The sequence below is a fragment of the Eretmochelys imbricata genome, chromosome 11 (assembly GCF_965152235.1).
Source record: "Eretmochelys imbricata isolate rEreImb1 chromosome 11, rEreImb1.hap1, whole genome shotgun sequence".
Classification (NCBI taxonomy): Eukaryota; Metazoa; Chordata; order Testudines; family Cheloniidae; genus Eretmochelys; species Eretmochelys imbricata.
Window position 1 is genome coordinate 60052425 of NC_135582.1, and position 12844 is coordinate 60065268.

Genomic DNA, 12844 nt, shown 5'->3' on the forward strand with positions numbered 1-12844 from the left:
ATAACCTCCAAGCGAAGCTTTGACGGTTCCAACCAGGGGATCGGATGATGGTACGGGTGCCCACAGCAGAAAGTAAACTGTTGGCCCAGTGGCAGGGACACTATGAAGTAATCGAAGCCGTGGGAGAGGTGAACTATAAGGTGTGGCAGCCAGGCCGCCGGAAATCGGAGCAAATTTACCACATCAATCTTCTAAAATCTTGGCACGATCGAGAAGCATGCTTAGTCATGCAGAAGACCCTTCCCCAGGAGGATAACTTACACGAGCAAGTGAGGATATCATCCAACTTGACGCCGATCCAAAAGATGGAGGCAGCCAACATGATTAATTGCAACCGAGATGTTCTCTACAAAACCAGGGCGGACAACTGAAACCTATCACCATATCCACACGATCCCCGGAGCCAAAGTAACATTGAGACCCTACCGAATCCCAGCAGCCAAAAGAGAAGAAATCAAGGCCAAAGTAAAGAAAATGTTAGAATTAGGGGTTACTGAAGAATCTTATAGTCAGTGGTCCAATCCAATTGTTCTAGTGCCTAAACCTGACGGTACCATGAGATTCTGTAATGACTTTCGCCGGCTGAATGAAATATCCCAGTTTGATGCATACCCCGTACAACGCATCGACAAACTGGTTGACTGACTGGGTAGTGCCTGATTCTTGACTACAATGGATCTGACAAAAGGGTACTGGCAGATTCCTCTGAACAAAGAAGTTAAAGAAAAGACAGTATTCTCCACCCCGGATGGGCTATTCCAGTACACCATCCTCCCTTTTGGACTACATGGGACCCCAGCCACATTCCAGCGCCTCATGGATAAGCTGCTGCGCCCCCATACTAGTTATGCAGCTGCATACCATAGCTGATACTATTAGGGTCCCTGGGCTGGAGCCTGGAGTAGAGGGTGGGCCTGGGCTCCCCACCCCGCACCGCTTTGTCCCCTGATTAATCACTGAGACTGGGAGACAACAGAGACTGTGCAAGGAAGGATAACTTCTCCTCACCTCCCTCACTGGCTTATGATGAAAATGGCTCAGTAGACTGTGACCCTTGTCTCTAGGGAGAGAAGGGTTACGTGGAGGGTCACAGTGAGCCTCTGAGGCTAGCGAAATCCGCCAGGAAACGCGGGACCCACGGAGGCAAGGACAGAGCTTTGTCACAATGCCTAATCCAATTTCCTCTGAAATCAATAGAAAGATGCATAGATTTCAACAAGAGTTGCATTGGACCCCCTTGTTATGTTTACTTAATGTTTATGAAAGCTACAGTACTGAATACTGAATCTGATATGCTCATAATTTAAATACAAGTGAGGTGTAACATGGAAAAGATCCATGTTCTGTACTTACTGATCTGGAGAGTTTGAGAAGGGAAACTTCCACATTTATCAAAACAGAGGTGGGCCCAAGCTGCAAGATTTGTATCTTGAGCCAGACCTAAATTTTCCCCAAATGTGGGAGTGTTGGTTTAGTCCACTATAGCAACAGAGGACAATCACAAAGTTTGGATTTGGATCCAAATGTTACCGGACTTCAGGGGAGTTCAGCTCTGAGGTTTTGGTTTGGGCCAATCTCTAACATTCAGCATCTTCCATAGATGAAGGTTTATTCATGGTCCATATGTATTTTTAATTCTTTAGTCTGTACACAATTGAATAACCTGCAAACTACAGGTATAGTTTACAGTCTGAGCCAATACACTGTACTAGACACATTCCTGTCAATATCAGAACTAGTTGAAAAAAAATTGTTTGAAAAATGGAAATAAAAACATGGCCTTATTTAACAAAGTTGAAAATGAAAACGGGGGGGGGGGGGGGAGAAGGAAAGCCAAATTGAAAACTGAAAAATTTAGAAGTTTCACAACCGAAATTGTTGAATAGATAGAAACTCATCCTTTTCAAAACCCATGGAATAAAAATGGCTTCAAAATTTTTCAGTATTTCCCCTTCCTTCCATTTTTCAATTAGGTCTAGCCAACACATGTAACATTCTCTCCTGTCCTATCCCAAGTAATATCTCTTTGCTTTGCAATATATGCTTTCCAGGATATATCAGGGACCCTTTATTACTTCAGGAGAATTCCCTAAACACGCGAAATCACAGAATAGGACAACAGGACCTGTCAGCTGCACCCAAAAAATATCACCTCCTGCCTGTGTTCCCATCTTTCTGGGCTGAGCTAAGCCAACACATCCATCCAGGTATAGTAGCAGGTAATTATTTTTTAATAGACAAAAATCCACCCTGGGTAAGATTTAATATTTGATTCAGTGTTTATGCCTGTAGACAGATCATGTGCATAATAAAGTCTTCTTTGAAGGGATGTATTATTACTAAGTTATCATCTTATGAGATAGCTCTCAAAAAGGAAAAATTTCATAGAAAAGGCGTACTTCAAAAATTAGTAAGGGAATGTTTGGGATTAGAACAAAACCTATTGAATCTTTCAGTGAGATCGCCAGATAAGATAAGAGTGAGTAAGCAGTGCAGCTAAGGGCAAGAAGCAAGGACCTACATGTACAATCCTCTGTTAAAGTTAAAGGAGTTGTGCACGAATAGTTTACTTCCTTAGGTTCCACTCTGTGCCACTATTACTGCACCACATCCACAAACTCCGCAAACACAAGAACCCAACATTTCTCTACTTAGCACTTCCTTCATTTTACAGTACAAGTAGAAAAGCGCCGTGATATTGCTCTTTCTTCCATAACACGGTCTCTAAGGTTATCTGTGATCCTGCTGGCACCACTCTGAGACATTACCAATGCCTCCAAAACTTATGTAGGTCTGATCCCAAGAGGCATTATAGTGCCCTCAACTCCCATTGCAGGCAGTGGGGGCTGAGAACCTCAGCACGTCACGGGAGGTGCTGAGAACATTTCAAGGGTAGCCCTGGACTCTGCCTCTCATGTACTGGCCCAGCCATTCCCTGGTTTGTGCACAATGGTCACCCTCAGCTCTGGAGCCCGGGCTGACAATTCCGTAAATGTAAACATCTTTTTGTAAAAAGCGGATTTTTGAAGGGAATGTGGTGCTTCAAAAGGGTGCATGCACCAAGAACGGAGTGCTGCGTTTATCCACAGGAACAGTGTGAGCAGCAGCAGAGCAAGCTTCGCCACACACCTGGCGGGGACATTTGGTTGTGTGGCTACTTGTCCACTGGGAACTGGACTACCAAGTCATTTTACATAGGTGACTGGACAGCCCTCAGACAGTAAGGACTCATCACTGAACGGTCTGGATTCAAACCCAGTGACCTAGGTGAAGAGCTCTGTATCCCATTGCCAGCCTTCCCAACTCTCCATGATTCATTGCTGCCTCTCCTTTGCCATGGCAGTTCCTGCTACTCCAGTACACATGTTCATACATCTATTTCCAAGTCGTGTCAACAGCCAAAAGCGTCTTTTCTCATGCACACCTGGGAAGGCAGCTGTGACCATTTCTCTCTGATGTGGACCTTGCCTCAGTTACCCACTGCCTTTGCAATAATCCCATCTGCAGATCACAATCAGTGTGTTTACACTGCAGCTGGGAGTAACCCTCCCAGCTCAGGCAGACAGATTCACAGTTGCGGGGCTTGAGTTAGCACACTAAAAATGGAGACATGGCTGCACCAGTGGAGGCTCAGGGCTAGGTACCCGAGCTAGACCCAGGAGGTTGAACAGGTCTGAGCTCAGGGGGCCAGCCCAAGCCTCTGCTGGTGCAGCAACACCCACACAGCTATTCGGAACGTGCTAGCTCGACCCCTGCTAGCACAAGTCTGTCTACCCAGGCTGGGAGACATGCTCCCTGCTGCAGTGTAGACATACTGTACCTGCTGACCTCTACATGGGGGCTATCCATGAAGATCACTCAAGAACCACACAGCTGGTTCCAAATACAGCTAGCTGCCTGCCTGCCTGGGGAGTTTAGCTGCAGTGAGCATATTATACCAAGAGCCATGCCCTGGCCTCTGCTCCAGCAATATAAAACATCTACATAGCTGCTGGTCCTGTACCATCTCTCTACCTAGTCCCCAGAACAGGAGGTATAAATGGGGCATCGATATACCTTGGTGATTCCTGACGGCCAGAGTGAACCCTTGGGGCTGTGGGCAGCTGGGCACAGGTTTGATACATCCCAGGATCTAGGCCCAGTTCTCCAACGACTGCACTGATTTCCTGTGTGTTTCCACTACAAAAATAGGTCAGTGTCAGAAGCCACTATAGATCAATTGAATTCCCCCTCAAAAAAGCCACACAAGAGGTGGCTGGGAGAGAGGGGGAATTGTCACAGGTCCCCGTGCTGTGTTACCCTCTAATTGTTTCCCAGGGGTAGGCAGGAGTTCATTTAGCCCCCACAAACTGGGGGGATCTGCTGCAGGCCCTGTGGTTTCACTTTGCTTCCCAGTCCCCTGCTGCTATCTCTACACAACTCTAGGCTTAGACAGTTACTGCTCCTGGAGCCTCCCTTTAATGAGGTGAGGTTTTCGCTACATGGTAAGAGTTCTCCTCAGAAAAGTTATACTGTACAGCTTCAGGCTGCATGAACTCTGAGTGGATTCCCCCTGGGGTTGGGGGAAGGAGAGAAATGGCATGTTCCTTTCCCTTTCTGGTACAAGGATTCTGGAGCCATGAAGCCTGCTACATGGAAAGGGTGGGATGGTACTGTTTTGACCCAGCTGCCTTCTCTTCCATGCAATAAAAGGCATATACACATGTGGATCCTTCCAGGCCAGCCCAGCCCACAGCTTGAGCCCTGGCTATCAGAGAGATCTCCATATTCCTTATACACCAGCAGGAAAAGCAGAGACCATGAGATGCACTCTAACGGGCTGTCATAAATATAAAGGGAAGGGTAAACCCCTTTGAAATCCCGCCTGGCCAGGGGAAAGCTCCTCTCACCTGTAAAGGGTTAAGAAGCTAAAGGTAACCTCGCTGGCACCTGACCAAAATGACCAATGAGGAGACAAGATACTTTCAAAAGCTGGGAGGAGGGAGAGAAACAAAGGGTCTGTGTGTCTGTCTATATTCTGTCTTTGCTGGGGATAGACCAGGAATGGAGTCTTAGAACTTTTAGTAAGTAATCTAGCTAGGTACGTGTTAGATTATGATTTCTTTAAATGGCTGAGAAAAGAACTGTGCTGAATAGAATAACTATTTCTGTCTGTGTATCTTTTTTGTAACTTAAGGTTTTGCTTAGAGGGGTTCTCTATGTTTTTGAATCTAATTACCCTGTAAGGTATCTCCCATCCTGATTTTACAGGAGGGATTTCTTTATTTCTATTTACTTCTATTTTTATTAAAAGTCTTCTTGTAAGAAAACTGAATGCTTTTTCATTGTTCTCAGATCCAAGGGTTTGGGTCTGTGGTCACCTATGCCAATTGGTGAGGCTTTTTATCCAACATTTCCCAGGAAAGGGGGGGTGCAAGTGTTGGGAGGATTGTTCATTGTTCTTAAGATCCAAGGGTCTGGGTCTGTAGTCACCTAGGCAAATTGGTGAGGCTTTTTACCAAACCTTGTCCAGGAAGTGGGGTGCAAGGTTTTGGGAAGTATTTTTGGGGGAAAGATGCGTCCAAACAGCTCTTCCCCAGTAACCAGTATTTGTCTGGTGGTGGTAGTAGCCAATCCAAGGACAAAGGGTGGAATATTTTGTACCTTGGGGAAGTTTTGACCTAAGCTGGTAAAGAGAAGCTTAGGAGGTTTTTCATGCAGGTCCCCACATCTGTACCCTAGAGTTCAGAGTGGGGGAGGAACCTTGACACGGGCAGTCATTAGATTGTTCCTCAGCAGAGGGCTCTCAACCACTGATCCAGCAAAGCTAGAATAGTCATTTCAGGGCATGGTGCCAGATGCATTTTCTCTCAAGCTTTTGCTTGCAGGGGGGTGACTGTGGCATGTATACACAGTTTGTTGCGCGCGGAGTAATAATAAATAACATCACCCACCTTTTATATTGCACCAGTTCAGTTGCTTTCAGTCTGTTGATACTGGTCAGTGCATTGTTTCAGTAATTTTAAATTTGCCCCCAAGGATTATGTGAAGGAAGCATTTAGAATCTAAAACAAATTAAATATACTTCCAGTGCAGCCAGACTGCTTCAAGGAGCTACATGAGAAAATCCAAAGCAGTGTGCACCTAGTCTGTTAGCTCCACTGAAAGCTATTACAATGTGCCAGCAGTTATGGAGCAACCAAGGCTACTCTGCTCTTTCTCCCCTGTGAGGCAGCAGGTGCCATTGGAGGGTGGAGGAAGGAGGGAAGGGCTACAGAGCACATGTAGAGGCAAGGAATAGTAAAGGGTCCCAGTGTTCCTGGCCACACCGCAGCTGCAGGGCAAGATGTGAGATGAAGTGAACCCGCAACTCCTCCACAGCAACAGACATGACTCAAACACGTCAGTTTAAAAATTGCAGGGAGCAGCTCAGGGGACACATGTTCAATTCATAATAAAATGCACAGTTTTTTCCTTAACACATTCATCCTCTGAAACCACAAGTGTCCTCAGGGCACAGGTTGGCTGTGACTGCTCTAAAGCATTACTGAAAGATTTGTTAACTTTGCAGAAGACATATGTTGATGCAAACCCTGTGCTAATAAGAAAATTCCAACAGAATAAATGTACTGAACAGACCACAATGCTGCTGAAAAACTTGTTGCAAGCCAAGGCCATGCTGACTACAGAGCAGGCTTGGAGCATGCAGCTGTCAAAGTAGTAGTGGAAAGCCATATAAAATACGGTACAGGGAAAATCCCCTGTACAATGAACCTTTCCCACATCTGCCTGAGGCTTGAAAGTTAATTTCCATAGTAAATTTCCTTTTCAACTTGATGTTGCTTTGCTCCTGGTTCAATGAATACCTCCCCTGTTTGGTACAGACTCTGCTAGGATACAGGATGTGAATTATTAATGCAGGTTGCATTCAAGTTACGTTTCAATCCTTTCTTCAGGATGCATAGTTTTAACTTCCAAAGCACTGGGAAACACCCTAAAGAAATCCAATCATTGAAGTGAACCCCCACTTTCTTGAATATAATGTCAATTATGAGACACATTGTGACTCACCTGTTCCCAGGTACATGGGAGAGCACACAAGGAGCTTTGTCCCCTTTTCATGCCCTGCAGAAGGGCCACTCACAATTGCTGTCCCTGAGCTCAGGTGGCCAGGGCCCTACCCTCCTCCATATCAGCCTGTTCCTAAAGGATAGTTCAACCTGCATTAATCACATGTCCCCAGGCCATTCAGGAAAGGAGCATGTCCCTGTGGCGCAACCTGGCTCAGCTCTCCTGCTGGGGTGGTACAACTCCCAATGGGGATCAGTGGCTACACAATTTGGCCCTAAATAAGTTAGAACCTCTCTGAAGTGTAACAGTTCACTCTGTAATCCAGTCCTGACACGCTGTCTTGCAGGCCAAAGTTACTCATTTCAGAAGGAGGCCGAGAACAGAGAAAACCTGGTGGGAGGAGATGAAGTAGAAACACATGGCCGGAGGAGAGCTCGAGTACCTGTTCGGGTTTCAGTGAGAAGATTGAGTCTAGAACTCAGACCTCCACCTGCAAAGGAGGCTACCTGGAGCCAGAATGCCGCATGCACAAGGGTCCCACAGGTACCATTTCTTCATTATCAATGATGATCTCTGTCTTCATACAGATCAGAATCCCCTCTGTTCCTCTTGGGACTGGTGCTGGACTAGCAGGGTGGTTATTCTTACAGCAAAGTTCTGCTAGTATAGCTCTGGCTTCATGCAGCAGATACTAGTCATGTTGCTTAATGTACACATATACTATGGTGATGAGCCTGGTGTAAGAACCTACATACAAATGATAATACCTAAGGTCTTGTCAACACTGGCAAGTTTCTGCACAGTAAAGCAGCTTTCTGCGGTGTAACTCCTGAGGTGCACACGCTGCCAAGCCACTTAGTGCACAGAAACTGCGCAGTTGCAGTGCCATAAAAAAACCACCCCAACAAGAGGCGCACATGCGGTGCCAGTGTAGACACTCTGGTCAATTACAACCCTGCAGTTGGCCTCTGGGAGGTGTCCCACAATGCCTGTCTCGCCTCTCTGCTCATTGGTTTGAACTCTGCTGCCCTGCCCTCAGGTGACCAACTGTGAGCCTCATCCCTTAAATTCCTTGGGAATTTTGAAAGTCCCCTTCCTGTTTTCTCGGCGATGTGTGCAGTGGTCTCAACGCATCTTTCCAGGTGGTCATGCCTGCTCCACACACCAGTGATCCACCGCTTGGAGCAATGCTGAGCTGCTGGACCTCATCGGTATTTGGGGAGAGGAGGCCGTCCAGTCCCAGCTGCGCTCCAGCCGTAGGAATTATGATGCCTACGGACAGATTTCACAATGCATGACAGAAAGGGGCCATGACCGGGACACATTGCAGTGCAGGGTCAAAGTGAAGGAGCTGTGGAATGCCTACCACAAGGCACGGGAGGCAAACCGCTGCTCCAGTGCTGTGGCCATGAGCTGCCGGTTCTACAAAGAGCTGGACGCGATATTCGGTGGCTACTCCACCTCCACTGTGAAAGTATCCACTTTAGATACTTCAGTGGCTCGCATGCCAGTCGGGAGTGGACCGAGCCAGGAGGAGGAAATCTTAGATGAGAATGTGGAGTGGGAGGAGGACCTAGAGGCAGAGGACGACTTGGAGGTCAGAGATGCATGCAGCTAGGAGCTCTTCTCTACCCCGGAGAAGGCTAGCCAGTCACAGCTGTCGGAGCTTGGTGAAGTGCAAACAGGAGAGGAGGCCCTGGTAAGTGGCTTTGATTTTGGGAATCACTGAAGCGAGTTGTCGGGGGCAGAAGGGTTGCAGAAAGCAGGCTTGTGTCTGTATCATGCACGTATCACCACATGCCTAGTCTGAGCGGTGGAACAGGGTGTTGATTGACTCCTCACTTCACAGGAATCTGCCCCAGAGATCTCCACGAAACTCTCATGGAGATACTGGGAAATCCACTGCTGCAGCTTCCTTGGCAGAGCTGCTTTGTTTCTTGCCCCATTAAGGGTAACTTTTCCGTGCCACTCTGCTGTCACTTGGGAAACCATTGCTGCACACAAGTGAGCCACATAAGGGCCAGGGCGGAAGCTGCAGTCTTGGAGAAGACCCTCCTTTGATTCTCTGCTCACCCTCGTATCTTCCATAATGAACGAAATATCTTCCATAATGAACACTACCTGTAGAAAATGTGGGGACATGTGATTATAAGCCCCCCCCACAGTGTTGGCTCTCCCCAAGAGCCACGTGCCCATTATACAGTACAGTCGTGGTACACTGATTTCTCCTGCCTCTGCAGTTGCTCACCATTTTGGGGGTCTTGTGGTTCATGTGTGCTTGCCTGGGGTCAGCCAGTTAGTGGCAGGTATTTGAATAGTGGCTGTGTTTTAAATCAGTGAATCAGTGGTCTGTGTGTTACGAACAGTACTGCTTCTGTTGCATTTTGGCTTCACAGATATGACCTTGGGATCCCAGCCTCCCTCTTTGTTATCGCCAGCTGAACGGCTGCGCAGAATTAGAAAGCGGCCACGAAGAACTAAAGACGACTTTCTATGTGAGGTCATGATGCACTCCGCGGCCGAAAAACAAGAATTGAAGGAGGGTGGGACAGTGAGAAGAGGGACTGAAAGGAAAACACGGCATGCCAGAATGAAGCCATGGAGCGGCTCTTAAACATTATGGAGTGCCAAGTGGACATGCTCCAGGTGCTACTAGCACTGGAAACCGAGCAGCTCCGCGCCCGCCCTCCCCTGCAGCCACTGTCGCAAAACTCCTTCCCATGCACCCCCCCCAGACACAGCCAACACACTCTTATCAACCTCCTGTCTCCAGTCTGTACCCACTGCATTGCACTCCTGCCTCGTCACAGTCCAGCCCTGCGGACACCCACTACCCACTGCACTCAACACCTGTCCCTCTGCAGTTTAGCCCTGCTGAAGTATAGTACCTGCTGCACTGTACTCCAAAGGACAAGGTTGCATATGATAGCTGGACATATACAAATTTTTAACCGTCCCAGGACCCCACCTCCTCCTGGGACCCTCCCTTCCCCTATCTCACACAGTGCTGATGTGTTTTTTTGTTTGTCTCTCTCCTCTGGTTGTTGTTTTTTAATAAAATAATTGTTTTGGTTCGAAAGCAACCTTTATTCCATTAATTGAAAGCAAACAGAGCCCTACAAAGCAACAGGCAATTTTCTTAAACTTTCACAGTGCATCATCTGCACCAATCACAATTACCTCCTAACATTACAATCACTGCACTCCTGAGCATAGCAACAAATATTAGTGGCTTTCAGCTTTAAATTGCTGCCTCAAGGCATCCCTGATCCTTATGGCCCCGCACTGCGCCCCTCTAATAGCCCTGGTCTCAGGCTGTTCAAACTCAGGGTCCAGGCGCTGAGCCTCTGTGGTCCAGCCCTGAGTGAAACTTTCACCTTTCCCTTCACAAATATTATGGAGCATACAGCACGCGGCTATAAGCATAGGAATATGGTCATCGGCCAAGTCCAGCTTCCCATACAGAGAGTGCCAGCGGCCCTTTAAACGGCCAAAAGCACACTCCACAGTCATTCTGCACTTGCTCAGCTTGTTGTTGAACGGCTTCTTGCTGCTGCAAGGTTCCCCATGCATGGCTTTGTAAGCCACGGCATTAAGGGGTAGGCAGAGTCTCCCAGGATCACAATGAGCATTTTGACTTCCCCTACAGTGATCTTCTGGACCAGGAAGAAAGTCCCTGCTTGCAGCTTCCTGAACAGGCCAGTGTTCTGAAAGATGCGTACGTCATACACCTTTCCGGACCAGCCTGCGTTAATGTCCGTGAAATGCCCATGGTGATCCACAAGTGCCTGGAGAACCATAGAAAAATGTCCCTTCCGATTAATGTAGTCGGTGGCTAGGTGGTCTGGTGCCAGAATTGGAATATGCGTGCCATCAATTACCCCTTCCCCGCCACAGTTAGGGAAGCCCATTTGTGCAAAGCCATCCACAATGTCATGCACGTTGCCCAGAGTCACGGTCTTTCGGAGCAGGATGCGATTAATGGCCCTGCACACTTCTGTCAACACGAGTCCAATGGTCAACTTTCCAACTCCAGACTACTACCGATCGGTCGCTAACCAGTTTGGAGTAGCCAGCTTCCACAGTGCAATCGCCATGCGCTTCTCCAAGAACAGGGCAGCTCTCATTCTCATGTCCTTGTGCCACAGAGCTGGGGCGAGCTCATCACACGGTCCCATGAATGTGGCTTTCCTCATGTGAAACTTCTGCAGCCACGGCTCATCATCCCAGACATGCATGACAATGTGATCCCACTACTCAGTACTTGTTTCCTGAGCCGAAAAGCAGCGCTCCACTGTGGTCAGCACCTCCATGAATGCCACAAGCAATCTTGTGTCGTAGCTACTACACATGGTGAGATCAGTGTTGAACTCCTCTTGCCTTTGTAGTTTAAGGAATAACTCCGCTGCCACTGTGATATGTTGGTCAGAGCGAGCAGCACATTGGTCAACAGTGCGGGATCCATTCCTGCAGACCAAAGAGGCAGAGCGAGCAGTACACAAACCACTGAAAGATGGCACCAAATGCGGACAGAAGCACAGAGATTGCTGGGATGCGAAGCAATGCATCATGAGGCATTGGGACAGGACCCAGGATGCCCCACAACCCCCTCTGCCTTTCCAGAACTTTTAGCAGGAGAAGAGGAAGAGATGCTCTGTGAGATAGCTGCCCAGAGTGCATCGCTCCGAATACCACTGCAAGTGCTGCAAGTGTGAACATGCTATTGTGCAGGCAGCTGACAGTGTGAACACACAACAGCGGTTTCCTTTCAGTGCTCTCTGAGCAGAGCTGTAACTGCCAGCCATGTAACTCTGCCAGTGTAGACATATCCTTACTCTTCTATAACGCTTTTAGTCAGTAGATCTCAAAGGAGGAAGTATAATTAGCCCCAAACCATGCCTTGGCAGCACTGACTTTGCCCTGGTCTGCACTAGCGGGGGGTTGATTTAAGTTATGCAACTTCAGCAATGTGAATAATGTAGCTGAAGTCGACGTACTTGGATCGACTTACTGTGGTGTCTTCACCGTGGTGAGTAGACTGCTGCCGCTCCCCCTCCGCCTGCGCCTCTCGCGGCGATGGAGTACAGGAGTCGACGGGAGAGTGCTCGGGGGTTGATTTATCGCATCTAAACTAGATGCGATAAATCAACCCCCACTGGATCGATCGCTGCCCGCCGATCCAGTGGGTAGTGTAGACATACCCTGAGTATACTGAACTGACATAAAGAATAGAAGTGAAACTGTTATACTCTTAGCATTCCGTCTCTTCCTCAACACTGTATCTTTTTCAACATCTGATTTAAGAATTGCTGAATTGACATTAAAAGGTAAAATTTAAGTACAGAGCAGGAGCTACCATGCAAACAGTCATAAATTAGTACATATTCAGAGAGACAGCAGAAGAGAAATACCCAGCAGCATTATATCCATTAGAAGTTCTCAATCTTTTGCGGCCCCAGTCTTGCACTGCTAAAGTCGGTGGGAATTTTGCGATTGATTTCAATGCAGGCACACATAGTCCCTTGGACTATATGGTATATAAAAAAAACATAATAAATGTAACAAAAAAGAAGTGGTTGTATATTTAAGCAGTTGATACCCTACATAGAATGAAACCTGTGATAACTGAGAAGAGAAAGACTTAGCATTATAAGTCAGGCTGAAATGGTATTCATGAATGTGGGCTTGTAAAAAATAGATGGTTGAAAATTTTCTGTTGAAAAATGGTTTTTGATTAAAATTCTGTGAAAAAAGTCTGCTTTCCAAAGAAAGTGTTGAGTTTTTGCATCAAAAC

The 12844-nt window shown here is 47.3% G+C and overlaps 1 protein-coding gene across 1 annotated transcript in view; it reads left to right on the forward strand.

Moving 5' to 3' along the window:
• Positions 1 to 12844, forward strand: part of KIAA2012 (KIAA2012 ortholog) — a 101853-nt gene that overhangs the window by 23716 nt on the left and 65293 nt on the right. The window contains exons 4-5 of the mRNA XM_077830361.1: positions 2052 to 2219; positions 7397 to 7593. Of these exons, the coding sequence (XP_077686487.1) occupies positions 2052 to 2219; positions 7397 to 7593 (365 nt within the window). The remainder of the gene's footprint in view (positions 1 to 2051; positions 2220 to 7396; positions 7594 to 12844) is intronic.